This window comes from Gallus gallus, chromosome 7, assembly GCF_016699485.2.
Source record: "Gallus gallus isolate bGalGal1 chromosome 7, bGalGal1.mat.broiler.GRCg7b, whole genome shotgun sequence".
Classification (NCBI taxonomy): domain Eukaryota; kingdom Metazoa; phylum Chordata; class Aves; order Galliformes; family Phasianidae; genus Gallus; species Gallus gallus.
This window is the reverse complement of record NC_052538.1, coordinates 24,957,385-24,984,688: the sequence shown is the minus strand read 5'-3', so window position 1 is coordinate 24,984,688 and position 27,304 is coordinate 24,957,385. Positions and strand designations below refer to the sequence as shown.

At 38.7% G+C, this 27,304-nt stretch overlaps 1 protein-coding gene across 5 annotated transcripts in view; it reads right to left on the bottom strand.

Moving 5' to 3' along the window:
* Nucleotides 1-27,304, bottom strand: part of PTPN4 (protein tyrosine phosphatase, non-receptor type 4) — a 100,954-nt gene that overhangs the window by 57,929 nt on the left and 15,721 nt on the right. For 4 of the 5 annotated variants that reach the window (XR_005861723.2, XM_040704316.2, XM_046943875.1 and 1 more), the window contains exons 2-5: nucleotides 6,837-6,991; nucleotides 1,726-1,833; nucleotides 939-981; nucleotides 764-842 (exon numbers count right to left, since the gene is read on the bottom strand). Coding sequence is in view for 4 of the 5 variants with exons in the window: in XM_046943875.1 (XP_046799831.1) it covers nucleotides 764-842; nucleotides 939-981; nucleotides 1,726-1,833; nucleotides 6,837-6,991 (385 nt within the window). In the remaining variant the exon portion in view is untranslated. Of the gene's footprint in view, nucleotides 1-763; nucleotides 843-938; nucleotides 982-1,725; nucleotides 1,834-6,836; nucleotides 6,992-14,023; nucleotides 14,184-27,304 lie in introns of those variants that run through there. The other variant, XM_040704315.2, reaches the window with a different exon arrangement.

The following is a 27,304-nucleotide window of genomic DNA, read 5'->3' as shown; positions in this document are numbered from 1 at the left end:
TACGTTTTTGCCCAAAATTTGACAAATCGGAAGTTATAAACAAATATGGACTCAGATATTCATAGTGTTGCTGCTCAGAATTTCTAGAGCTATCTTTAATAACTCAGATACTGTATTTTGAATGGGGTTGACCTGTTTTCAGGATGGCTGACATCCAAAAATTCCAATCTGTCAAATTATGCTACTTATGAGGACTAGAAAAAATTGGAGGCATTACTTCAAGAGCTAATCACAACTCACAGTCTCCTGACTTGGTGCACATTGAGCATTTTCTTCAGCAAACTTCAACACATTGCTAGCAAAATAAGCTTACAATGTTTCAGAGATGAATTTTATTAGTGCCAGGAAGAAACCTGGAAAAACAAATCAATTAAAAAGTGCAGAAAGCTCAGGATTTTTTTTTTTTAGATCACAGAGGAGTACATAGGAATAAAAAAAGTTTGTATTCACTGATGAATGATCACTAAATATTTTCCCTCTTTTCTCTGTTGTTTTTCTGCCTCTACTTGATAGTATTTTCTTTATGCAGTTATTTCACTTTGCACATATATTTGTATATTTATTCAAAAAGGTTTTTTGTTATATTGAATGCATATTTTATGCACACATTAGGCAAAAATTAGAAGTCTATACACACTACACAAAAATTATTAAAAATAAATTTACATGTTATATCTTAAAAAAGAAAACCAGAAAAGCCTGCTTTTCCTTTACACATAAGCCTTCTATAAAAATCTTTCGTTGATAAATTAACTAGACCTACCTTGTATATTCTTCTTGGAGCTTGTTTGGGTCACTTACAAAAAACTTAACTCTCAAGTTCAAACTGTGTGGAGATCCTCCTATGGTCAAGAAAAGTGTTTCTAATTAATCAGGGTACCTTGGAAAAGCAGAACAACAATAACGCATGAATTGACCAAATGCATACACATACTCACTTTTTAATTGTTTCCTGATAGGTTTGTTTGGATCCAACCACCTCTGGAAAGAGATAAATTATAATACCAGTTTCAGATAAATCAAAAATTGTACGCTATAGTGTTATGCATCAAGAGACTTAATTTTTAATTATTTTTTATTTGATTTTTTTTTTTAAACCAAAAATGCCCTACTGGCATACCACAGTCTATAACAAGACTCTGAAAGATACCAACACGAGCAGTTGCCTCTTTTTGCCCGAGTTTAACTCTGCTGTCCAGGTATCCATCTGGCACTACTACAAGAGGGTACCAGAATATGACCATCACTTGTGCCCAACAGAGGTTAGAATCTAGTAACTAGACGCAACAAGCATGTTTCAACTTCATGTACTGTCCTGTCCTGCCAGTGGGTGGGCTGGGATTGCACAAGGAGCTGGGGGGTGGAAAGAACCAGCTGACCTAAACTGGCCAAAGGGATATTCCATGTGATACAACATCACGCAAAAACTACAAAATTGGGGAAGTTGGATGGGTGTGCTGCTCAGGGCCTGTCTGGGTATCAATCAGTGCGTAGTGAGCAGTTGTGCAGTGTATCACCCAAAAAAATTGCACAAGATGCAGTACTTTTCAATGCATCGTGTCACGCACCAAATCCATCCCACCAAAAATCAATAGTGTTCCTGTAGAAAATCTGACCTATTAAAAGAAACAAATTAAAATTTTCCAATTATCTTGTAAACAATGAAACATGATCCCCACATACATTAAATTAATATCATGGATTTATAAAATTGATTTGACTTACAGGGTTATCAGTGGATTCATCCGCCAGCTGTAAACCAAAGTAATCTCTCTCTGTCAAATCGAGATGTTTGAAGACTATATCCAACAGAACTTGTCCCTGATCGTGTTTCTGCAAATAATAGGACATACACATGCGCTTAATGGAAAAGTACGTCACTGGACACACAAGCTTGATGCTAGTAGAACACTAATGCATTCTTTCAGATGTGCTCTAGCGTGTCACATTTTAAGCATGATGATGTGTATCCTAGCAGCACTCTTTTACAAAGAGCATCACCTCTCTTTTTGAAATACATGTAAGAAATTATCTTCCTTCCTGTTCATTTTCTAACAGTAAGAACTTCTAATTTCTCAGCTAGATACACGGTTATTTCTGAAAGCCACTCATTAGCCACATTTGATACTTAAAAAGGATTATTGGAGAGAAAAATAAAAGAGGGGCTGGGATTTGACAAAGGACTTCATAGCCTCATCAAGGACACTGAATTTTGAAGTAAGGTTTTTCAGGCCTGCACAAGTTATTCTTACTTATTTTATCTGAAAACCTATTCCTGAATCTAAATGAACCAGCATATTGAAAGTGCTTGCCTCCACAGTTTAATGGCACAGATAGATGAAGCAGACAAATATCTAGCTGCGAAGAAACGTTACTCTACACTAACTAATACAAATAAACTGAACAGTTATGTTTCTTTGCAGGAACAAGTGAACAAACTTGATTCCTTACTGCAGGGACAAACCATACCTGCAAAATGATATAAAAAGATCTGTGTGGTGGTGTGTACCTAGTAATTTCTTGCCTAACCTGAAAGCATTGCCAACAGTAATTTAAAGGCTAAGTGTACCATTCTGATAAGACTCTGTAGAAACATTTGTTGAAACCTGAAGGAGTTTTCCAAACAAGTAATGAAGTGTCATAGCTTTCTGAAGTGCAAAAGACAAGGAAAATTCTGCAAGCCAAACATTCAAATGAGAAACACACTGAAAGATCTGACTGATACACTTTCCACCCAGGTTTTCTACTTCTCCGGCACCAAGCAAGCTTCTAACAACACTGTAGGTGCCAATCAACTATTACTGATACTAGAATGGATTTCAGAGGCATCTTGCCTTGTTTTTCAATACTTTATTGCCTACAGTAAACAACAGAAAAGACTCCTGTCCTACCATCAAGTAACCCTGCTCCTGACAAGAGCTAAAATAGTTTACTTTCACAGCATTTGTATCTAAACTGTATAATAAAAAGGTCAGAAGGCTTTAATATCCACAAATGAGAAAAATCTACAGGTCATATTCAGACATTTGTTCACATGGAAGAGCATCCTATCAAAGCCATTTTTTTGTTGTTGTTCTGTTGAAAATACACCGAAGCTGAGTAATCAGCCTATACCATTTATGTGGGAGATGAAAATTCTGAGAAGCCAGACTATTTGTTTTAGAATAATTAAAAAAAAAAAAAGAGAGAGAGAGAGAGAATAGTTATCAACAAATTATGCCTGAAATGATGCTAGTAGGGCAAACACAGCTGTAGCTCTGGATATCAAAGTTACACAAGCCACGTATCTCAGATTCATTTATCCATCTGAGTAGAAGTGATTTAGGTGCTATACTTACCAGAAGGAAAAAAACAAAAATCAGAGTAAGATTTCTTAATGTTTAACAGAACAATCAATAGTACCAATGTCCTTAAAAAGTTCACTAACAAAAAAATTAATCTGCAATAAATGAAAACAAGTAAAGAGAAAACCCACAGATGTCAACATAACAAATACACAACAATGCAAGTGCACAAGACAATTTCTGTGTACAATTCCAAAAACAGTTACATCTTTACTAAATTAGGAGTTTCTGATATACTTTGAAACTGGTAATCAGTACAATTTTTTCAACAAATTAAACTAATTTTAAAATTACATAGCAGCACTAATTACTTCTTGGCATTTTTCCCTACTTAGATTTCAATCAGAACTCAAGCTAAGAAGTTATGACAGTAACAGAAAAGAGGAGACGTTTGGAGTCTGCAGACTTGCATTTACTTCTCCAAGGAATTGATACCTGTGTGTTCTGTACTTTAAAAAAAATCTAAACGTGAAAATTTATCTTGTTTCTAAACTATCTAACCCCAATTGCTTCTTAATTAAAAAATACTGACAGTTTAGAACCTGCTGGTCACTTTGAATTAACTAGCACAGGAATGTCATTTCTTGGCAGCAAAGAAGCTGGACCATGAACAGAGGTGCCACCAAAAGGCAGAAGGAAGAGTGAAAGCTATTTCTCCTGAAATAAAGCAGAAAAATTGCTAAGAAGAGACAAGTTTCTACATGAAGCATTTGTTTTGATCACAATGTTTTACTCTCAGTACAAAACAAAGATAAGCATCTAGTAGAACCAGACCTCAGTTCAACCTGCCTTCGATATTTATACAGTGATGTTTGCAGCTTGCCAGAGCAGGGGAAGGTCACAATCCTGTTTGCTGTGAAAGGTCCAAAATATTTGCAATAATATCTCAACCAGTGAGCAGGTGCTATAAAAAGTAGGCTGGCTATTTTTGCCCTTTTTTAAATGAAAAAATAGAAATTTATGTAGGTGGTTTAACAAAGAAACGCGCTTTATTCCCATGGGTAAACATTAATAGTTCTTAAAACACAGAATAATGGAAAAATATAAAAACAATGAGTGACATCTAACATCTAACACAACATGGTTCACTATAAAATTTAGCTATTTCACAACTGAATGATGAACAGTTAGCGAATAATAATTACTGAACAGTTGGATATAAAACACCAACATTTTTGCTGAGCTGAAATATTAGGATTTCATGCATACCTGTTAGAAATGATGAAAGGCAAAACATCTCACAAATACTGGCCTTTCAGAACAAACCAACACTAGACATCACTAAATGCAGTTTAAGAAGTATGGCAAACTTTTCACACCATCTATTTTGCCTTAGTTTTTCCCAAGTTTGGTGTGATCACTTCGTCCTGATTTTCAGGGAATACTGCAAAGTCAGCCTGCATGGATAAGCTACAACTTGAGGCATTTAAACAGTGAATTAAAATAAACTAAAAGTAATAAGATCCTGAAGACGGACGTCCATGCAAATCATTGTGATCTGGTTACTAACTACAGCCATTCTCACTTCATGCAGCTATGCCTTTTAGGCAGTATGCTTTCTGAGGTGGAAGTAGGAGTTCTTCAGTTGGTAAGCAGAGCATTTTATAGAGAAAATTTCTACTCTTCAGACACACATACAGGTTAACTCCAACCCAAAATAACCTTTGGCTATCTACAGTCCACAGGGATTACTTTATTTGATTTGTTATGCTCTGTACATTGTAATGTTGAGCACACACACACACACACACACACAAAAAAGCCTATTTTGCAGATCAGTGGAAGAGGTTGGTTGAAATCTGAACTTAGAACATGTCATATAAAATATCAAGGGACAGTGCCTGTGATCAGTACTCTGCTGTTGGAAGAGAAATATCATTTGAGTACATTTTTATTAATAGAGCTCTGCATACTTCAGGTAATTAAACTTTAAAACCACTGGCATACCTGTAACAAACCCCAGGAGGAAAATACTATGCTAATTTATTTGATATTATCTTTGTTCTCCCTATTCTGAAAATAATGCCGTTAATATTTATTGTCAAGCACTGCACCAACCACAATTCAGTAATACACGGCTATAAACCCTGAAATTCCTCGTACCATGTAGGTTACTGCAATAGAAAACTTAAGGGAATTCTTATCTCCGTATTTTTGAAACAAACAAACATAAACAAAACAAATAAACAACATCAGCAGCAACCAAACAGATTGAGGCTAAGACATGGGACCAAAAGGTACCAAACTCCGTAGGAAGTTTCTATTCCCTAAACTCCCAGGCTGGTCTAAATAAGCAATAAAACAGTGATCCATGTAACCAAAAAAGGTTATATGGTAGAATCTCAGGGACCATATACATTTCTCAGGAGAGACAGAATAGATACTTGACTATTTAGGACTGGCTGTTCTCTAGACAACCAGTCCCAGACTGATCTAGCTAGCTAGCTACAGCTACACAGGCGCTAGCGTTCTCTTAAGAGCTGATGTAGCTTTTGGACACCTACATCAAAAAGAAGCATTATTGCCCCTAACTGTTGTGCAATTATTTCTTATATTACTGAATTTTTATTTAAAAAAAAAAAAGCAACAAAAACTTCCATTCCAAAATCTATCTTGCAAACAAACACTTGAAAGCAAGGACAACACTTCCAATTTCCCATGTACCTTTGATACTTGTCTTCAATCCCATCCTGCTTTTTAGCAGGTAGCACAGACCAGGAAACTATATTAACAAGGATGAGGAATTAAGAGGTACAGAAGAGCAATGAAATACTGCAGAGGAAGGAGGGGAAAAGGGATGAAGTAGCCCAAAGAAATGGCTGCACTTCTATGCACAAAATTATGAACATATTCCTTTTTATTTCTTTCATCAATCAAAAAATCTAATAATGTATTCAAGGCTCATTTGGAAAAGTATTCACTTTTCACAGTAACAGCCCTCAGAATTCAACAAGTTTCCTGTTCTCCTTCCTGCCATCCTCAGTGCATTAGGAGGTACAGAACAAGAACACCATCTGAGAAAAGCAAAAGCAAAGAGGTACTATAAGATGGCAACAGTAACTAAATATAACCATCCACATGATTGAACATATTTAGCTTAGCAACACAGTGAAAATAAGATTTGCCATTACATGTTACTGGTTCTCAAAATGCAAAAAGGCAAACGGAACTGAACAAAAGCTTCCTTCTTGTTCAACTGAGTGGTAAAGCTAACTTCGTTTTCATTATACAACATTCAGTCTATAAAGAAAACTACCAGAAATAAACTATACATTGTATATTCAATTTTGAAATTAAGATGTTAGTACTATAAAGGATGCCAGAATGACTAAGTCTACAGCGATTCGGTATGTACAAGTACAAGCATGTCTGTCTGAACAAAACTTTCCCTTCTATTCCATACTTAATACTATTTTGGAAGTCAAACTCTACCTATACAAATGAAACAGAGGAAAGCAAGCTCAGTGACATTGTTACCGTCAGATTACTTACATTAACTCTGAAAGCCTGTACAGTGTTATCCAGGAGAAGAATGTTGCAGACCACCTCCGTATGCTGCCTGTCTCGTGCCAGCTCAGATGCTCGTACATTGTAGGTTCTGCCAGCAGGCAATCGGAAACGTGCGGTCATTACTGTCCACACAGGGTCTTTAGGCAAAACAAAAATGAAATTAAAAGGTCAGAAAATGCAGGTCAAGAATGTAATACATCAAAGAAAGTCAACACTGAGTCTACTGCTAAAATCTCCATCACATACTAAAGAAAAATGACTATTAAATTCATGGTATCTAACAGTGAAAAAACATTTTATACATTACAACACAACTTTATTCTAAGAAACACAGTTCTTTAAGTCCTTCAGCTGCTGTTCATTGTCCACTCCCTCCCTAAGTTTTTTGTTTTGCTTGTGTTGGTGATTTTGTTTTATTTATTTCTTTTCTTGTTTATTATTATGAAATGATTCAGAACTGCATTTTCACTTCAAAAAGCCTTTTAATTGCTGTGCATCAAGGCTACACTAAGCTCCCACTGTTAGAGGTAATTAAAAATTAATTTCAGTGCAGAAAAGCAAAAAAACATCTTACATCAGAAGTATAGAGAATCACTGCAAAAAGAACAGAGCACGTACATGAAGACTTCAGTGCATTATTCTACAAGGATTATGTATTCACTGTGTAAGTATCAGACAAGAGTGATAAATAAATTGACCTTACAGTATGAGTAGATAAAGGTTTGTTAAACCACTGAATCTTCCACGTGTCATTTTTTTTTCCATTTTTTCAACTGATTGGATTTCTGTATTGAGTTTGAAAGCACAAACTGTTCTTATTTTCCACGTAAGGAATGGGGATCAACAGAAGCCTATACCTTGAGCAATGTGCTGATAAATGAAATCCAAGAGTTGTAATGTGACTTCTAGTTTTCAAAACTGAGCTTCTAATGATTATCCTGCAACCCCGGTTCAGCAAAGTGCTTATATGCATGCCTTCAGTATGCTATTAGTCCTGTCCAATGACACTAGTCACATTCTTAAGTACTTTCCAGATTCAGGCCCTATAATTCACTTAATTACACACTTGGCAAACTATTTCTACATACTTCGATAAGGGAGTAAGCAAACAGAAAGTCCCAGAACTTAAGTTGACAATACACTGAAATAATAAATGCCTTTAAAAATAGTAAAACATACTCCAAACCGATTATAAAAGTTTTCCTTATTTTGCAAATTAAAAAAAAAAAATCTTGAAAAATGTTATGCATATTTGCTTATTATGTACGTTACTGTGAAAGTAACGTTCCCTATTTATTTCCATTGGAACTACAACAGATACAGAGAGCACAATAACACTATCTGATAGGGCAAACTCTCCGGTACAAACCAGTATTTTTCAGCACAGTCACCACCATTAGCTGTGCACTTTTGCCTGTGATGAACAAGAGTCTGCATGCTGTGCTCGTAAAACTCTGCACCAGGAGAGCTAACCCACTGCTGCTGCCACCACTGCTGCAATGCACCACTGACTCTGCACTGTTCGGTCTCCACCAGTTTTCATAGCATTAATGAATGTCAATGGGTGCCATTTTTTTCCACATGGAGGAATTCAATTCCACCCCTTCGCTTCATACAAACTTCCATGTCAGACTGCCCCTCTGCTGCCATCTGTTGCACAGCAGAAAACGTAACAGAATAGGACCCATAAGGCAGTGAGCTGGGACTCTCTCACTCAACAGCCCACACTGTGCCTTATGGGGAAAAAAAAAGAAAAGGCAAATCCCACCTTTGCTGCCCATTCTCACCCTACTTTTGTTCTGTTCGCTGATTAACAGTGACAGTGTTTCTTCCTTCCCTATCACTTAACTCAGTCAGAAATGCCGTAGGTTTCAAGCAGAATAGCAAATTCATCCCACTGAGCATGAAGAAAACCTGTCCTCAGTGATCCTCAGAATCCTTTGCTACCAAGTAAACACTCAGTGACCTTCATAGACACAACCTGCAGACCCAGCACAGATGATTTTCAGTCCAACCAAACACTGAACAGTTGCAGGCAGTGATACAGTTCTTATTCCAATGTACATAAAGGAAACAGTCAAAGAATTCAAATGAGTTCTCTGAGGAAACAAATAGCTATGCTGGTCAGAACAGAAGTGCATCTGGCATAGAGAGCTACATGGCAGTGCCTTCTCATTCTTTTTATGCAATGAAGACAAGCACAAGATCCTTATACACAGCTCGAGAGTCTGCAATTCCACAGTGGACAACAGTCATTCATGCATGTTTTCTTCATGTCAAGACTGTACCTTGAAGTTTCAGTGTAGGCAATGAAGCGTGGCCAACACACAGAATGTAGCAGCCTCACCAGGCATTCTGTATTAGACTTCCTCCAGGAAACTACACAACAGCCTTACGGCTAAGTATAATAATTGATCCTGAAATGTTTCCACTAAATAGAAATGTAGCAGTCACAAAAGTAATAGAGAGGAAGGTGACAAAATACAGACTATTTTCTGCAGATGACATTCAAATGTACCCTTTTTCCACATGTCAGTAAAGCAACTATGCAAGTGTGTAGGATTTACTTTAAAATGCCTTCATCGCCACACACTCAAAAATACTCTTTGCCTTCTAAGATCTGTCAGTAAGATCTGTCAGGGCTATCACATGTAACTGCTTTGTGGCCAAACATATGAACGCAAAGCATATTTAAACCTCGGTCAACATATGTACATACAAAAAAACCAACACAGCCATTAAGCACGGACACACCAAGAACACAGAGAAAACTGCTTTTCCTGAGCAGCTACCATCGTTCTTGCTGGACATTTTGTAAACATACCAGAAGAACACAGATGGCTACCAATTCCTTGTGAGGCTATACATCCCAACTATCTGATTTCCCAGCAAAAATTGACATGTAAAAAGAAAAGAAAAAAACAGGACAATCACACTGGGTGTACTCTTCTGAAATGAAGATACTATAACTGGGCACTGCTCAATCACAGAATCACAAAGGTTGGAAGGGACATCTGGAGATCATCTAGTTTAACCCCCTGCAATAACAGGTTACCCACAGGAGGTTATGCAGGAAGGTGTCCTGTGGATTTTGACCATCTCCAGTAAGGAGACTCCACAGCCTCTCTGGGCAGCCCGTTCAGTGCTCTGCAACTCTCCAACTTCCTATCTCCTAGTTTGTGCCCTTCTCCCCTTGTCCCATTACTGGGCACTGTTGAAAAGAGCCTGGTCCTATTGATTCCTCACCAACAGGTATCACAGAATCACAGAAGATGCATGAAACAGATAAAGAACTTCAGGCTGACTGCAAGCTCCAAAGTAAAATCTGCAGCCCCAGAAGAAACATGGGTTTTGTAAACAGGTCAGATTCAACCCACAGAGTCTCAGGATATCTGGTTTAAACAGAAGCTTAGCTCAAGAAAGGTACTATATGTGTGCATATGCATCTTAAGAACACTTGAGGTGGCAGGAGCAAACGCATGGCCACTTACATTAACTAAAATCTTTTTTATACACAAGTGAATTGCATAAATTGGATTAACTTTGGATTAATCTTCGCATACAAAAAAGGTTTCTGCTTATTTTTCAGAAACTTCTGCTAAGGGTGTAATACTTGGACACTTGAATTAATAATCCAAAGCATGTGCTGCTACAGAAACTGGAGAAGGACAGAACTTGTGCAATGAAACTCCACTTACCTCTCAGGTCTACAGAGGGAGTAAGCTGTGCAGTTCCTGCCTGAGCTCAGGTTTCAAGCAATGAAGCAATTCTAGGGAGTGTTCCCTATCAAAGGGCAGAACATTCCTGTGATACTTGCTTGGTTAGGGCATTAAAGAGCATACAGAAGCTTCCAATGTGAATTTTCAGCATTCGCTATTCTTTTATATAAAATAATACTGTAAAATGACAACTTGCTTGGCTTACAATAAACTAACCCATTTTAAGCAGCTTAATAATTAAGCAGTTGGTTAAGAAAGTAATTAACTGAAATTTAGTTTATCCAAGAGTGCAACTGATTTGCTGACTCAAAGTAAAAAGTACTTTAAGAGACTTAGCAGCCTGTACTGCACATAAGACAACCACCTTTGTATAGTACAGTATGCCCATATGCATGCAAGGACATGAGAAATTTTCCTTTTCACGGCTAATCTAAAGAACCTACTGCGCTGCCAGATTACGAGCAAAGCTTCTGAAATGTTTTCCAATTTGTTTAAAAGCTGCTGTTCCAGTGACCCAGAAGACATCTATTGCCACCACAAAGCCCATCTGCCGATTTGGGACCAACACGTCACACAAATTGGATACAACAGGTGGAAGAGTAGGCTAGACTTACAGAAAATCCTCGCAATATAATGTAGCATGAATGTATTAAATAGACTGCAGACGATGCAGTTACTAACATTTCCCACGTAACTCAATTAGGAGAAAAGAACTACAAGAAGTGCAAAGAAAATATAGAAGATATATACAATGTATTACAACATCCTGCATGTGTGCGGCTTTTGGGGGATTGGCTATGGATTTTGGTACAGGCTTGACAAATAATTTAATAATTACTCTCCGTCCTAAAATTATTCGAGGACAGTTTTTGTAAATGAACACCTTGTTGGGAAATGCTTTACCGTACTACTTGGGATTGGGGTTTCAAATCTGAGCAACTGCTGTGTGACATCAAGTGGGATTTTCACAGTTACAGTTGTGCAACTACAAGATGAAGTATCTTCCTCCATCACTGCCAACGTTGCATTCTTTCCAATATAAAAAGAATAAATAAAAACATGAATGAGTATTCAGCCACTCTACGCAGGATAGCAGACCATCAGTTACAGAAAGCTGAGGATGCATAATAGAACACACCAAGTTAGTTCAGTAGTACCACAGAAATCTATTGTTTCACCTGAAAACTAGACCATTTCTACAACTCATCAGTTCCCTCCTGCTCTCCTCCCTTCCCCCAAGAACAAGAGTGCAGCTAACAGAACAACCTATTATAAGCGATGCTTCTGACTAATTATACTCATTATGCTTGAACTGCCGTATGCCCAGTTCTCTGAAACAAGGCCTCAAACTCAGCTGCTCACTTTCTCTGCTTTGGGTCTGAAATAGGACAGTATGGGAAGTTTGGAAGCTGCTCCAGATTAGATATGACCTGAGGCGACACTGGAAATTTGAATAGAAAGAAAAGAAATGGAATTACAAATCTAGACTCCAAAAAGCTCAACACAGTTCACTTCAAATCCAATTTTAAGTTTCAAATTTATTATCCACCACCAAATCTATTACCCAAGAATACCTGTACATATCACATTACGACTGGCAACCTGCTACATCCAACGTACCCATAGGCACCCTAACAAGCCAAAACAGAGCTGCTATATCTCTGTTAAGCCATTCTGCATTCATAGCTTTCTGTAAACAACAACCCAGAGCTGATCTCCAAGGAGTCACTTGATGATAGTATGACAGCTTTATGGAACACTTTTGGAAAAGAATAACAGTGCAAGAGGAAGTTGAGCATGCTGTTGAAGCTAGGAACATCTTTGAGTATATTGGTAGTTTCAAGCCTGTAATATGAAAACAGATGCTGTGAATTTGCAGGAAGTCAGAGAATGGAAGAGACAAGGTCACAATAAGTAACAGATCATTACCAGATGTTATTGGATGGGTCCCCGGTGGTCATTACAGCCATCAGGGAGGCCAGAACACTAAAACAACCAAATTTTACAGCTGACCGAAGCCAATTGCAGGCCAGGGTGAGGCCCTGCTTACCGCACCTTCCCACACACAATGTTCTTTGTGTAAGGGCAGAAAAGGATAAAGCTGCCTGCACAGAGAATGAGGAAGAGGAGTATTAAGTATCACAGAATGGTGAATTTAACTATCCCTCTATTTTTTAAGTATTATAAAATAAATAAATGTGCTAACATATTAATAAAACACGCCACCTCAGTTCTTAGTATGCAGCTGCTAGATCATGATACTTGGAGGCTTTTTATTATTTTAAAAGATTATTAGGAATGAACAGAATAGCTTTCCAAACTCACTTCCACCTCTGATGATTTGAAGTAGATTAGACTCAGAACTTGCCCTTATTTGAAAATATGTTTCAAAATGGCAGTCCATGACCCTAACACAGACGATTGCTAATGCAACACTTCCCATTCCCAAAGCTGGATCTCTTATTTTGGTTTCATGACTCAATTCTATAATAGGATTTAATAAATGGAGGTTATAGTGAAACATTACCAAAATACCATCTTGATAGGAACTTCTCAAAATAAACTTGCAGTAAGTTTTTAATGTGTTCCCTAAAATAGGTTAAATAGTTTTAAATAGATTTTGCATTAAAAAGAGATTCTAGTTCCCATGCAACTGTAAGGTTGGGAAGCCTAAACTATTTGCTCACCAAAAGTAAAAAGGCTGAAATCACTGCACATTCAGATAAATTAAAACCAGAAGCTGCATTTTTAACATAGTTTAAGAAGCCAAAAGAGAAAAAAATAAAATACAAACTGCTGGCCTTCAACCACTGGATACAACTAAGTAGATAAAACAGAGGAAAAACACCTCTGCATGCTACAAAGTTGCATGTTATAACTTGATGTGACTGTAAAAGAACAAGTCATGCATTCTCTGTACCCAACAAGCCTCATCCCCAATTACCAGAAGGCAGCTTTAACAGAAAAGAGCAATAGAGAAAATAAGAACTGGTTACGAACCACTGGAATACACATAGATCAATCCGGAGCAGCTGGCTGAATGGGCAGCATTAATTCTAGCCACGGCAGCTGTGTTATGAAGCCTTTGAAGCTGAAGACAGAAGACAAACTGGCAAAATTCAGAAAAAGCTTTTATTCTACTTATAGCCAACTTCAAGTTGAATTTTGGCTGGCACTAGAACTGAAGTATTAGACAGAGGGAGGAAAGTTGTCTGCGTATATTCTGTTCAGAACAACTAAACCTAAGCCAAACTACCTTCAATAGACTTAAACACAGCAAATGCTAATTCTGAGGCTGAATATAATTAATTGGACACTCTCCATCAAACTTAGTTTTTAATCAGAAATGCCACTTCCATAAAATTGAAATTTTCACGTGAAAAATTTCAATTTTGCCAAAAAAACATCGATTTTCTGTTGGGAACATTCAAATAATGGCTGGCTGGCTACCTGCCTGGAAAACTCCTGTCAACTTCGCTTTTTCCTCCAACAAAGAACAAGCCAAGGAAAGCCTTCCAGCAGCACTGCCCAGAGCAGTGACCTCGCTCCAGCCATGCCCACGGCTCTCAGCTTCCATCCCGCACTGCCCGGCTCTGCACCAGAGCTCCATGCTCTCTACTCAGGGAAGAGCAAGTTTGGTGATAGACCTGCGCAGCAACTCAGATCTCAAATACTTCCCCTTTTTGTGTGTGTGAGGGTTTCTTTTGGGGGGGCGGGGGAGATTTCACAGTTTTGCTACTTAAAGTCAGTGTTAGATAAGTACTTTTCTGACTCACCTCTGTCTCCTCTGAAAGCTTTTCTTTATCGGAAACAATTTCCATTTTCAAGCCAGCCCAAGAGGACTACAAGTTCACTGCAATTTGACTGAATCTGGCAATGAAAATATCACTCATGTTCAAGTGACTTAGCAGTGAAATCCAAAAATCATTCACCTGAAATAAAAATAAAAGAACCTGGGGAGGAGGGAGTTCTTAAGTGACCTCAAAGTGGTCTAAGCTTCCCAGATTTGTAAACTATACAAATCTAATCTGTAAAAGGATCATTTTCATAGATTCTGTCCAGAAAAAAAAAGACAGCACGATTCCATCTGTATTTCTTAGGAGGGGCAACACGAAGCCAACTCAACCGTTCTCCAAAGCTGTGGCCCGCTGACCTCAACCACGGCATTGTCAGAGATTATGACCTTCTGAAATTCAGGCTCAGACCGTGGGCTCCATACACTTTTCTTCAAACATTTTAAGCTCCGCAAATTCAGTAGCTAGACAACTAGAAAGAAAAATTACCCTCTCTTTTCGGATGCATTTCCTTCTTTTGAAGGTGAACTGACTAACTTACAGAAGCACACAAAGCTTCTGTAAAAAAAAAAAAGTAGTGGGAGAAAAGGTAATGCAATAAGAGGATGGCAATGCCCCAACCTTATTTAAGAGGTTTACAATTCTTAGGGCTTATCAGAGTAGATTTGAAAACACTCAAGTTTTATTACTTTAATTTCTGAAAATGGGTATTTCCTTCCTTACAGTTTTGTTCTCCATAAAACTTCATAGCATTCCTTAGAAGTTTCCACAAAATTAACAAAAACTGCAGCAGTTACCAACAGAGCAGAAAGCAACAGCACGTGACCAAGGCTAACTGTGAAGATACTGCAACAAAAAAATCTCTACTTTTAGAAGGTGGGAATGTAAAGGCAAAAATAGCAGGAATGGAACTTGAACGGCCACAAAAGCTTGAAAGAAGATATGCTTAAACACAAACCAGCACCAAAATGAAGTCACGCCACGTTACCCAAGTGAAAAGAAAATTCACAGCGGCAAAATTTGTAATTATATACAATTCACCTCAGCCTAGACAGTTAAATCTCACATATCACTACAAAAGAATCTGACTTCTAATTAAACATAACAGTGAATTAGTTCTCAGGTAAGGGACACGCGTTTCCTATATGAAAACATTGAGCATCATTCATTGCATTTAGTAAAACATCCTATTGAGAAAAATGAGCTGAGCATTCTGCTCAGAACTGAAAACTTCTAAAACCAGCATCAGTCAAGACAAGAAGATACTGCTGGCTTGAGATGCAGTCATTCATTTACTCGACAATTCAGAGTTCTGAGCAGGTAAGCAGCTTCTCCTCGAGGCACTTATGTTCAGCAAAACAGAGACCCCAGTGCTTCTTCAGCACATTGGCTCAGCTGTATGAAGCTCCATGTCCCAAAGAAGCAGGAGCACAACAACATTACAAACCAGTAAGCAAACTCAAAACAAAGCAATAAAATAAATGGATCACAGCTCCAGTTGGAATAAAACAGTCGAGCAGGGCAAGCGAGCACCCACACGTGGAGTCAGCATTTGATGGAGCCCCAAAGCAACAAGTTATTAAAAGGAGAAAGTACTACAAAACAATAAAAGACTATGACAAGCTTTATGCCACCCTACTATTTATCATACTACTATTAAAAAAAAAAAAGAGCTATACTCCAGCAGCAAACCAGTAAGGGAAGAGCTCATCACCTGTGACAACACCTTGCCTATAATTAAATCATCTCTTATTTGGCTTTGGAAAACATCCAGCAGGCTGCAGCTCTGGCCTCTCCTTACTTATAACCGACACTTTTTTGTGATAAAAATCACTTAACCATAAAAGTTTGTCTCTAAAGAAGTCTTAATCAAGTGATAAATTTAGCTTTACATGTAGCGGTGAAGTTCACTCCACTGAGGTGTAAAAATTTGATGTTAAAAAATGAATACATGCTATGTTACATAACATTTGCAGTTCAACTGCCTATCTTAGACTTTTCTGATCTTTTCTAAGTGTTTAAGAATTAAAGAGAAAAACAATGCTGTATTCCTGAAGTCAAATGACTGAAGCAGCAGATCGGTTTAAGAGTCTTCAACCCACGCTAATTCACATTCCAGTTTACAGAAGATTTACAAAGTGCTTAGCAAAAAAGAACACATTTGGATCTTCCCTTCCACTGAAACATGTTGAACAAATACTCTTGCAGCCAACCAAGAGCAGCCCTAATGCCCAGGCTGTCAGAAAAGAGTCACAAGGCACTACCCTACAGCCAGCCTGGGTGCTATGAGGAACAGCACCATAATGGCTGGGCCTGACCTATTCTAAAGGTTTACAACTCATTTCCACTGGGAAGGAGCTTTAGGTAATGAGTTACTGTACCCACCAAATGTGTCCATTTCAAACTCATAACAGAAGGAACAAGCATATGGTAGTCTATGGAAACCTGATGCTATCCTTGGTGAGCATGTTTTCAGCAAAGCTGCCATATTACAAATACCAGAAGGTAAATTAGGTTTTTGGTTTTTGTTTTTTTGTTTTGATTTGATTTTAACAAAAATAAAAAAGCCTCATTTTGCCATATTCAGTCATATCCACTGTTTGTGAATGGCAAATTCCAGCTCCAAAGCCCCCTGATGCTTCTCAGCAAGACCATAAATCAATATACTTTTACAATACCAAGCATTTAATATTTGGAATCTCAGTACAAGCTATCATGCTTGTACAGCAGGGGACAGCTGACATTTAGCCAAAGCCCCTATCAAAGACAAGGCAAAAACTCAAACAAATTAAGAAAGAAAATGATGTTACAATGTGTACACTGAGGAAGTAACTACATTCTCAAGCACACTTGTGGCCCAGGCCAAACACAGTGAAGGTCTTAAAATTAGACTGCACTTTTTTCTGCTCAGCTTTTAAGACTATTTTGGAGAAAGGAATAATTAACTTTTTAGTTGCACATGGACTTGCACTGGAAAAAAATTGAAATAATCATCATATGTGTAAAGCTCCTCTCATCAGCACCCTGTACAAACGTTGGTATGTGCACGATGTGAATCTCTGACAGACTCTGAAACTCCTCCAGACCTCCCCGAAGCTAAAAGGACTGAAGTCCTTTGACAGAGATAGTAAAAGCAAGCGTCCCTAATGAAGAAAGATTTGCAGAATGAACTCAAGTTTCTCAGCTTCTTGTCCTTTTGGTATGGGTAAGAATCCAAATCTCTACTGTTTTCTACTGAAGTAGTGGAAGAGATGCTATGCTGCCAGCAAATAAAGTCATCGCTTCCTTAAATACCTTTCCTTTGAGGCCATCAGTGAGCGCTTTCTGCTCAGGGCCAAGCAGTCAACATTCTGGGACAGATTCATTTCCTTTTTCTAAAAGGGAACAGAAGCTACTGTCAAAGAACAAATTCAAAATACAAGAGCACACATGAGAGTTGCAGTGTCTCCCTCTGAATAATGCCACAGGCAAGACACTGCTGGTGGCAGGAGGATGGAACATCTGGAATTCATCCTGGTGTCAGCCATCCCAAAGTCACAGGGAGTCTCTAAGGAAAAATTCATCATCAAATCAGGTGTGATAGATCCAGCAACACTAATGTGCACAGAAATTACAAAGGGCCACCAAGCTGCATTTGCTTGTTAATCCTTTCTCCATGATGCAGAGGTGACCAACAGCATAAACCCCAAAAACAGTACAGAAGAACAAAGATTAACAAAAAAAAAAAAACACCAAGAATTCAATCAGATACAACAGACAAAAAAAGAGCAATGGAGGAAACCTTTGACATAAGACAACAAATGAGAAACCATGCCCGTGAGATCAAGTCTGTAAGAAAACTCAAAAGCAATGTACATGAAATAAGTTTTTATGAAGAATCTAGCTTAGCTTCCCAAACGCCCAGAGCAAGCACTGCTAGAGGTTTTATGTTTTATTTAAAGGAAAATGCAGTTCTAAAATTCCTCACAATTCTTGCTTACATTTCATGAAGTCACAGTGAAGAGGCCACGGTACTTACAGTCGAAGGTACAGACACAGGCTTGCAAAGAAATGAAAATAAGTTACAATAATGAATACTGAAATTACTTTTGTAGGTTACTACTGAAGATGAAAAATCCTATCAAATTGATAAGAAAGAAAATTTCTCAATATATTTCTCATTTGGTAAGTACAGAGACAGTCTTTCCTGGAAGAACACTCCTGTATGAATACTTAACAGTAAGAGCAAGAGTTTTTGTCTGGCCAAGTGCAACTTTGCATACAAGAGAAATAACAGACAACAGGGACAGTGGAGATAGCATATTCTGGTTCCTAGACATTTAAACAAGATGACTAATCACGCTTCCAAAATTATGTGTCATTAGGCAATTTACACATCATCTTTAAAATAACTTAAAATAGACTGGCTCTTTTTGGTCAGTGTTATTTCCCCTGGAAAGGCAGACACAAACACAGGGACTGCACGTTACAGATTCCCAAGCTGATGCAGTGGCCATGTTGAAGCTGCAAGGCTAATTATTACTGAAACCATCAGCTCTATATCGTTTCTCCTCCTTCCTTCAAGTATTCCTGATCCCTTCTATGTTCCTCCTTCACTTCTCAAGGCTGAACAATCCCCTTTTCTATTCCTTTCACAGCTCAAATCCTTCTCCACATGATGCCTACCTCTCTAACCACCTTTCACCTTTTCTTTCTGGCCTGCTCCATCCCTATCTTTGCTGCTCCGTGTCCTACTCACCTGAGGTGGGCACAGAAGACGGAACAACCTTCCACGTGCATGTGAAAGGAAAGGATGAATACAACATAATTGTTTACAAAGCATTACAAAGAATAAGAAATGGTTTTTAAAAGATTCCCCCCCCACCAGAAAAATCAGTATAAAACCTGCATATTCAATGACTTCCCCTTAAACAGACTTACAGACACATGAATCTGGGCTTGAGGACATAGCCCTTCTTCATTTCCCTACTATCTGTCCCAAGGGAACTAATTCAATGCCTGTAATGCTTAGTGATGATTCTCCTTCAAAATAAAACCTTCAGGAGAGAAAACAATGCAGGAGAACGGATTAACTGCAAGTCTATTCGTAACCTAGAAAGCATCTTGACAGTGACACGATACAGCTTTCCATAACTAAGTTTTTTGATATCTAAAAAGAGAATAGAACTTACGCCTTGTATAAGCATCAAGAGACACCAAAAAGATAAAAGATTACATTCATTTTTTAAAGTGGATCTATTGTACAAAGCACAAGGAGAAGGAACAGCATAGCCATATACAAATGAACCTACAAAGACTGCATTAAAAGGGAGACAAGCTCTCCAAGTTGGCACACCTGCGCTGCGCCAGGTGGGCACCATGTTTGGAAACTCTTCATTCTTGTGCCTCCACAGTCATGGCCAACCTGTCTTACACACACCCCTGTAGGCACTCTTACAGTTAAATTAGACATGCCCTCAACTTCCTCAATTTATTTACCACCTTCTGACATAAAGTGAAACTTCTGCTTCTTACGGGAACTATTGTTTCCCTAACGGACAAAGGCACAACATCCTAAAAATAATGCTATTAGGAGACGTTTTAGTATAAGGCGGTATCAGTACTGCAGCCATGGACTGCTTCTTCCAAAGCTTTTTCATTCACTACAACTCAACATCATTATTAGAGGGTGGGGAAAAAAAAAGGCTATGCCAAACACTATTTAGCCAATAGATAAGCTATATTATCTTAGAAGTGCAGCTTATTTATATTGCCTACGGAAAATATTCCTCCCAGCTACTGTAAAGATAGGTTTTCAGGTTTAAATACAACTCATGAAATTCTCTTATCTAATACCACTACAAAGTAATAATTTTAAAAAATAGCTTTACTGGTGGTTTTTTTCTTGTTAATATCAATTAATTTTTCCATACTGTATTAGCAGAAATGGTACTCTAACATTACTCAAAAACATTTTTGCTAGTTCTGACAATGAGGCATTTTTCATTAGTCATTTGAGTTCCTTATGTTGTGCCCTCCTATGCACATCCTGTCCCTGTACCTCAGTGTCACAAACTCAGTCTCTGCTATAACCAAGTCTTCCAGCATGCATGCAGTCTAACACTGCTGAACTGCTTCGGAAGGCATCAACTGTAACATCCCAGTATTAAAAGGCTCAAAGAAGAGTGACGTATGGCAATGTACAGAATGCACTTGTTAAGAAAGAAATCAAGTAACTGGGTTCCCTCTGTTCTCCAGTTTCTGTTCACAAACACATTGCACTGTAGGTGAATTTGAAGCAGCTGCAGGATCCTCTCCCTCTCCAAGGGAACGAGGCCTTTGCTGCACTCCTGCAGATATGCAGAAGAGACATTTTCCCAAAACAGAGACACTAGCAGCACAAACGGCCATCCTTGATGATCAGATGCAATTACTACTTAAATAGCAAAGAATTCTCATCAGAATATCACCAGATTCAGTTTTGCTTGGAAACCAATTCTTTCACTACAAGTACTTTAACAAAGCCCTTAACAAATTTCAGTATGACCAAAATCACAGCAGTCAACTGACTTAGCCCCAGTTTCCACCTTATCACAGGTCTATGAGATAGCCCAGAATTGTCAAGTTCACAAAGACTCAAAGAGTGGTAAGTCAGGAGCAAACCTCTACCCAGTTCTGTTAGCCCTGATCAGATAACAAGTACTCTCCAGCAAGTATCTATTGCAAGGGATTGGTAAATAGCAACTAGCCATCTCGAAAAGATGTTGGCAGCCCCATTTCAACAACATCAGAGAGCTCTCCACAGCCCCAGAATTGCCAGGAATCTGAGTAAATACTGATAACACCTCAGCCTGCTGTGAAATTGTTGACATTTTCTGTGGAAATGTGTGACAACAGCAGGGAATTTGTTCCCTACATCTCAGGAAGGAGGGTGACCCATTGCTAGGAAGGACGGCACAGCCCCAGGAAGCTACCAAGAGTAAAACAACACAGCTTCAAGGGTCCTTTAAGAGCCCAATAAATCTTTAAGTCATCCCAACTTTGGCCAACAATGGAAAGGGCTCTCTTCTGTGCCAGCAGGGCCAGAAATTGGAGATTGGGAAGCCAGAGAACACAAGCGGTGTGGTTCCAGCTGGATCCCTTGGTGTCTGGGCACAGTGATGCTATCCACAAGTGAAATAGTGGTGGACTGTAACAGGCACCTGCCACTCCTCCAGTCAGTGGCAGTGTCTCTGAGAGGAGAACAAAGAAGAAATGAAGCAAAGCTCGTCCTTTCCAGATTGAGGAGCTGGCATCAGGAATTTCTTAATAATGAGTATGACAGAGGCGACGCTTAAGAGTTTACCACCATGGCAGCCTTATCCTTTTGAAAAGTAGCTCCCACTCTCCAGGGACGAGCACAGCATGTTTATCCAACAGAAGGTCACCCAAAAATTTCTCAAAGAAAAATAACTTCTTGCCAGCCAAGAGTACGAGGAATCCACAGTGTCCATCCGAAAACGTGCTGTTCTCAAAGTCACAGCTGGAATCCAGAGAGCAAAAATCCCTGTTATTTAACATAAAACTAGCAAGAAGCTTGCACCTGCTGGTGACAGGCAGGCAGACTGCTAGGAGCTGTGCTGATTCTTTAAGAAGCACTATTAAATAACAGACATGTCCATCTGTCCTCTCGAAGTATATAAAGAGAAACACAAATTAGAATTTGTTCACAGTGTTAGATCATCTGCTTTCCTCTAAGAAAATCTGCTGAAAAAACAGGAGAGAAATGAAGAGGTGCCAACTAGAGTGAGCAAGTGCTGACAGAGCTCATGGAAGTGCAGAAAAATCTCATCTAGCTCTCAAGAAATCCTAAATAAATAACTGAAGAGTACAGATACCCAAGCACACACAGCTTACACTTCCTTTGTGATAGGCTTTAGAAAAACAAAAAAAAAGGGTTATGCTGCATGTACATCTCTGGCATATGGTGGTCACTACAGCAAAGTGACTTGCATCTATCAACAACCAGAAACACTATTGCCACTTTACATTCTATAAACCATTTCATAAGCTTGCTGTGACACTTCTGAAACACAATATGGGAAGATGTAGTAGGAGTAGCCATGCCATCTTTCCATTGCTAGTTTTAATAATGCCACAAAGCTGGTTTTCATATCTCATCTTGAAATTCCATGGACTGTTCAATTTTTAACCACAGGTGATAGGAAAGGTTTTAAAATTATAATTGTTTGAACATTTATCTGAAATTCACTTTTGTACTTAGCTTGTTTTTCCTGAGTTGTTGTCTTTAATAAGAAGCCCCTTTCAGTTTTCTATTGGATATGATTGAGAAATTTAAGAGAACACGAACTGCTTTGCAGTAGAACACTACCTGGTTCAATGAAGACCAGAGAGCTTTTACTTAGGCGCCCATTTTCAGAACAGCTGCAGATCAAAGCGTGACTTCTATGGAAAGCACACAAAATCTACGCAAGGCAACAAGGCAACTGACTATTTGACAGTAATATTTAGGTAAAGAAAATACAATCACCATCTCTGCTAGTAGCAATTCAAGAAAAATATTATCCCAGGAATTAGAGAACAATTCCTGAATGAAGATCATGCCTTCTTTCCAGAAGGGGAATAGCTTATGGAGAAGAGCTTGCAGGAGGATCCATGTTACCGGGAGGTTCCAGCAGAACAGGATGGATACAGGCTAAAAAGACAACATGCGACCATCAGGAATAGGAGGAAGCAGCCAACATTACCTCTGAGACAGGGAGCACTGTGAGCCTAGGACAGCAGCATCAGCTTGGGGAATGCACACAATGTTACAAGGCCTTGGTACGTTTTGTGGGACGGTGTAGAAGCAATAGGACAAAGCCTCAGAAGTCACAGGTATTTACATTTTACCTGCCACTGAACAGTGTTTTCATTTTCTGTTTTGGGGTTATACTTAAAGAGATCAGAATTCAATAATTCACCCTCAGCAGGATAGTGCATCGGGTGCTGATATTAAACTCAGGAGAATGACCTCTTTTCCAGGAAGAAAAAAACCATAACACCAACTGATCACCTACAGTCTGAGCGAACACACACTTGTATTAAACTCAGCTTTTTGTTTTACTTCAGAGTTTAATTTTCAAAAGAACCAGATTGATGCTTTTGTCCTAGAAACAAAAGGAAATTCTGAAGATCAATAATCAGGATTTCAATAGTCAGAAAGAAGGCAAGGACAATGTGATAAACTCTAGCTCATGCGATTGACCGGAGGGTAATTAATATCATCTCTTCCTGAAAGAGCGTGCACAGCTGAATACCAAAGCAAAGCTTCAGAAACTCTGTATTAATGGAGCATATCACAGTGTTCAAGAACACTGAGTTTTCTGTTTTGTATTTTTCCCAAGATACAAGTAAATAAGGAACAGAAGGAACATAATTCGTGAACTTTTGAGGAACAACAAAAGATATTTTTATTTCAGCTGAAACATTTTGACACTTAAATGCAGGCAGATGCACCATTACATATGGTCTTGGATCCAGCAAGAACGTCTATTTACCTGACAACTGTAGGAGCACACGATGTAGATGCTATTTCGTATTACTTGCATGCCTCAGTCTAGGCTCAGAATTGAAAATGTCCAGTTTTGTAATTTAAATTAAAATGCATATTTCAACATTCCAGAATCAGATTTCAGATTTCCTTTTTTTTTTTTTCCTTGTAATTCTTCTACTGATGCCCCAACTGATCACTTTTAATGATAAGAACGAGGTGAACAAGCAGCTTTGGAAAATGCGTTGAACAACACGGGGGAGAGGGAAAGAAGTTAAGAAAAAAAGCAACAGATACCAGCATTTCAAAAAGATGTGATCATGTCAGGGACTATTAGGCATTACTCCGATGAACTCTTTATTTGACATAACCTGGCACTGCCAGCTAAAGCAGCATTCCTGACCTACTCCTGTGTCTGGCCACTTGTCTCCAGCCTTGCATCATCCTCTCCCTACTGCTGACACGGCCATTTGTACAGCCATATGGTAAACCAGAGTGCAGAATTAAGAAACAACACAATTTTGGCAACATTATTTTTCAGTCAGACCAACTCCCCGCTATGGTTCACTGTGTGGTATAAGCACTACGGCAGCACAAGGAAGACAGGAGGGGCCACGAGGAAAGGGTGTAGCAGCTTCATTCAGAATCACGGTCCAAATGGTAAAATGGAGTTAAGGTATTGCATGCAGCCAAGAGAAGATCATTCATTTCTGCAAAAGCAATTTCAAAAGAAAAATAAAAGAGTAGATAACAGTCACAATGTGGGGAAAAACATAAAAGGAAACTCAAAACAGAAGTTTCAGACTGTGCATTCACTCACTAAGTGTGGGGCAGGACAGCTGGGTAAAATGGGGTGCTAAACACAGTAATCAATGGGATTATTTTTATTTATCACAGTGAAATCAAAGAAGGCACTTGTTGCAAAGAAAGTGTAAGAAATTCAGTACATTAAGGCAGGATGATGGATGATGATAAATGCAATGGCAAGAGATAAAGATGCAGAAATACAGAGGCAATCATTTACAGAAAGAGCCAACAGCACATTCTGTCCTGCAGCACCAGAGACCAGACATCTCATGTATCCTCCACCACTTCCACAGCTATTTACGGACTATCACAAAATAAGCCTGAATTCGTTAAAAACCAAACCATGCATCAAAGCCAAAAATTAACAACCACTTGTCAGTGCTGAAATAGTGGTGCTCCTTTTATGTTTAGCTAAACCTTCCTCTGTATATCTGAAACCTTAGCAATATTTCTCTACTTATCTGCTACTGTCCCCCTTAAAAATTCCTGCATTATTTAGGTCCCTTTCACAACGGAATACACAAGGACATGCATACAATACAGCAAACAATGACAATGAAGAATAGTTGGGAAGAAACAAGTGGCATGTGATTTGCTTTGTGGTATCTGCATCATTAATTTGTATTTTGTTTCAGGAGGTGCCAGGAGAGAGATTAAGACGATAGAGCTAACGCAGATTGCGCTGGAAAGGTCAAGTATTCCAAAGGATCATGAAAATTGAGTGATATAATAACACAGCTAAAAACGTAACATGAAAGAGATGACTGATATTGTCAGAAAACTTCTCTATAAGGCTCCCTGTTCCGTTTCATCTGAAGGTGGCACAATACCTGGCATACAGAAGAAAACTAGATGGTCAATAATCTATGCACACATCAGACATTTCATTGAAGCTGTGCTTAGCTAGACAGATAGTAAAACTAAAAAGGCTTGAACAGAATACAAACACAAGTGCCAAATCAGACCTCAACACCTCTTTTGGCTTGTGCTCTACTAAGGTTTTCAGGAATATGAGATGCTTTAATACAAGCCATAATGAACAACAAGACTCCACCGTTCTGTCCGTACTGGTAGGAGACTTGCACAGAAGCTGGTATTTGCTGCACTTTCTCACTTCAAACTTATGTAGTACTCGGTAGGCATACAAGAAAAATAACCTTCTTTTATCCAAGAATCTCGAATATTTTACTAGGAAACAATATTTTTCATTTATGAAACAGGAGAAGGAGATGCAGAAAACTGAGTAATTTGCCTGTCGTTGCACAGTGAGTCAGTGGCAGCAGCCCACGCTGGTCATACATCTCACTGTTCTTATCATGTACTGGCATTGGAATAAGGGTTGTCACTTCCATGCCATACATTAATAACAACACAATCCTCACGTAACTTCAAATTTATGCTCATTCTTTATTTTGCCATGACAATGAATGTTGGAGTTTACACAACACACTGTGTAACACACCAGCCGCCTCCTTTGTCAATCCCTGTCTTTGCTACCTCAAGGACAGGAGAAACGCACCAAGGCTTACCAAGAGCACTGAAAACGAGTTACACATCATACTAAGTAAAACCTACAGTCATCCCTATCTACAGTGTTAAAGAGCAAGCAAAACAGAAACCAATGTATTGCCAGTTATTATGTATCTGCATGAGGAAGGTTCAGTTTAAACAGGGCCAGCTCCTTACACCTGCTGTCACTAACCACTGTCAGCATCACTGAGCCTGCATCTTTAACCTGACCCAACACAGCACTGGACTCCTTTATCTGTACAGCATGCTGTGCCAGTCATTCTGATGCAGACTTCTGTGGTATGAAAATGGATTAATGCGTGAGAGGAAAAGAAAAAAATGATGATGACAGTACAGATAAACAAGGAACATCAATATATAAACAAAAGAAATTCTTAGAAGAAAGGTTCACTTATGTAACTCTAAAAGACAAAAAATTCTTTCAGTTAACAAGCAACCCTGAAATCCCACATAACTTGGCATAACAATCCCTATAGCATATCATCTTTGGCACACAGTCACACAACACAGCCCAGGAAACACTGGATTTTATCTTCATCAGTGACCCTGGCAGACCATTCCAGAAAGAGAGATCTTCCTGTTTTAACTGGTGCCTACAATTACAACTCTCTAGTAGAAGCCTCCACTTAGCTTTCTTACTGCACGGTCAGCTTTACTATTTATGAGAGCACTGCTAAAGTATAGCCCTTTCAGATTAATGCATATTGAAAATACACATCATTACTTTTGCCAAGAGAACACTAAACATGGCATTTTGCTGTATGGAAATACATGAAAGATTAAACATGTTCTGCTGTAAAGAGTTTTGTGGCAGAGCATCTAATGCTATTGGAACAAACCAGCAGGAGTAGGCTGGGATAGGCAAATCCAGGGTGTATTGTTAAGCAACTTCACAAACACACTCCTCTACCTCAAAATCCCACATGGCAGAGAGAGATGGATTCTGAAGTTGTTTCTTACAATTTCTCGAATGGAACATCCCAACCTCTCTACCCCTTCTTTTGCACCAGATACTTAGAAAATTATCACCTGACAATATCAGTGCTCACCCACCCAGCCCAACTCACCCTAGGTCACTGCCAGTGCTGG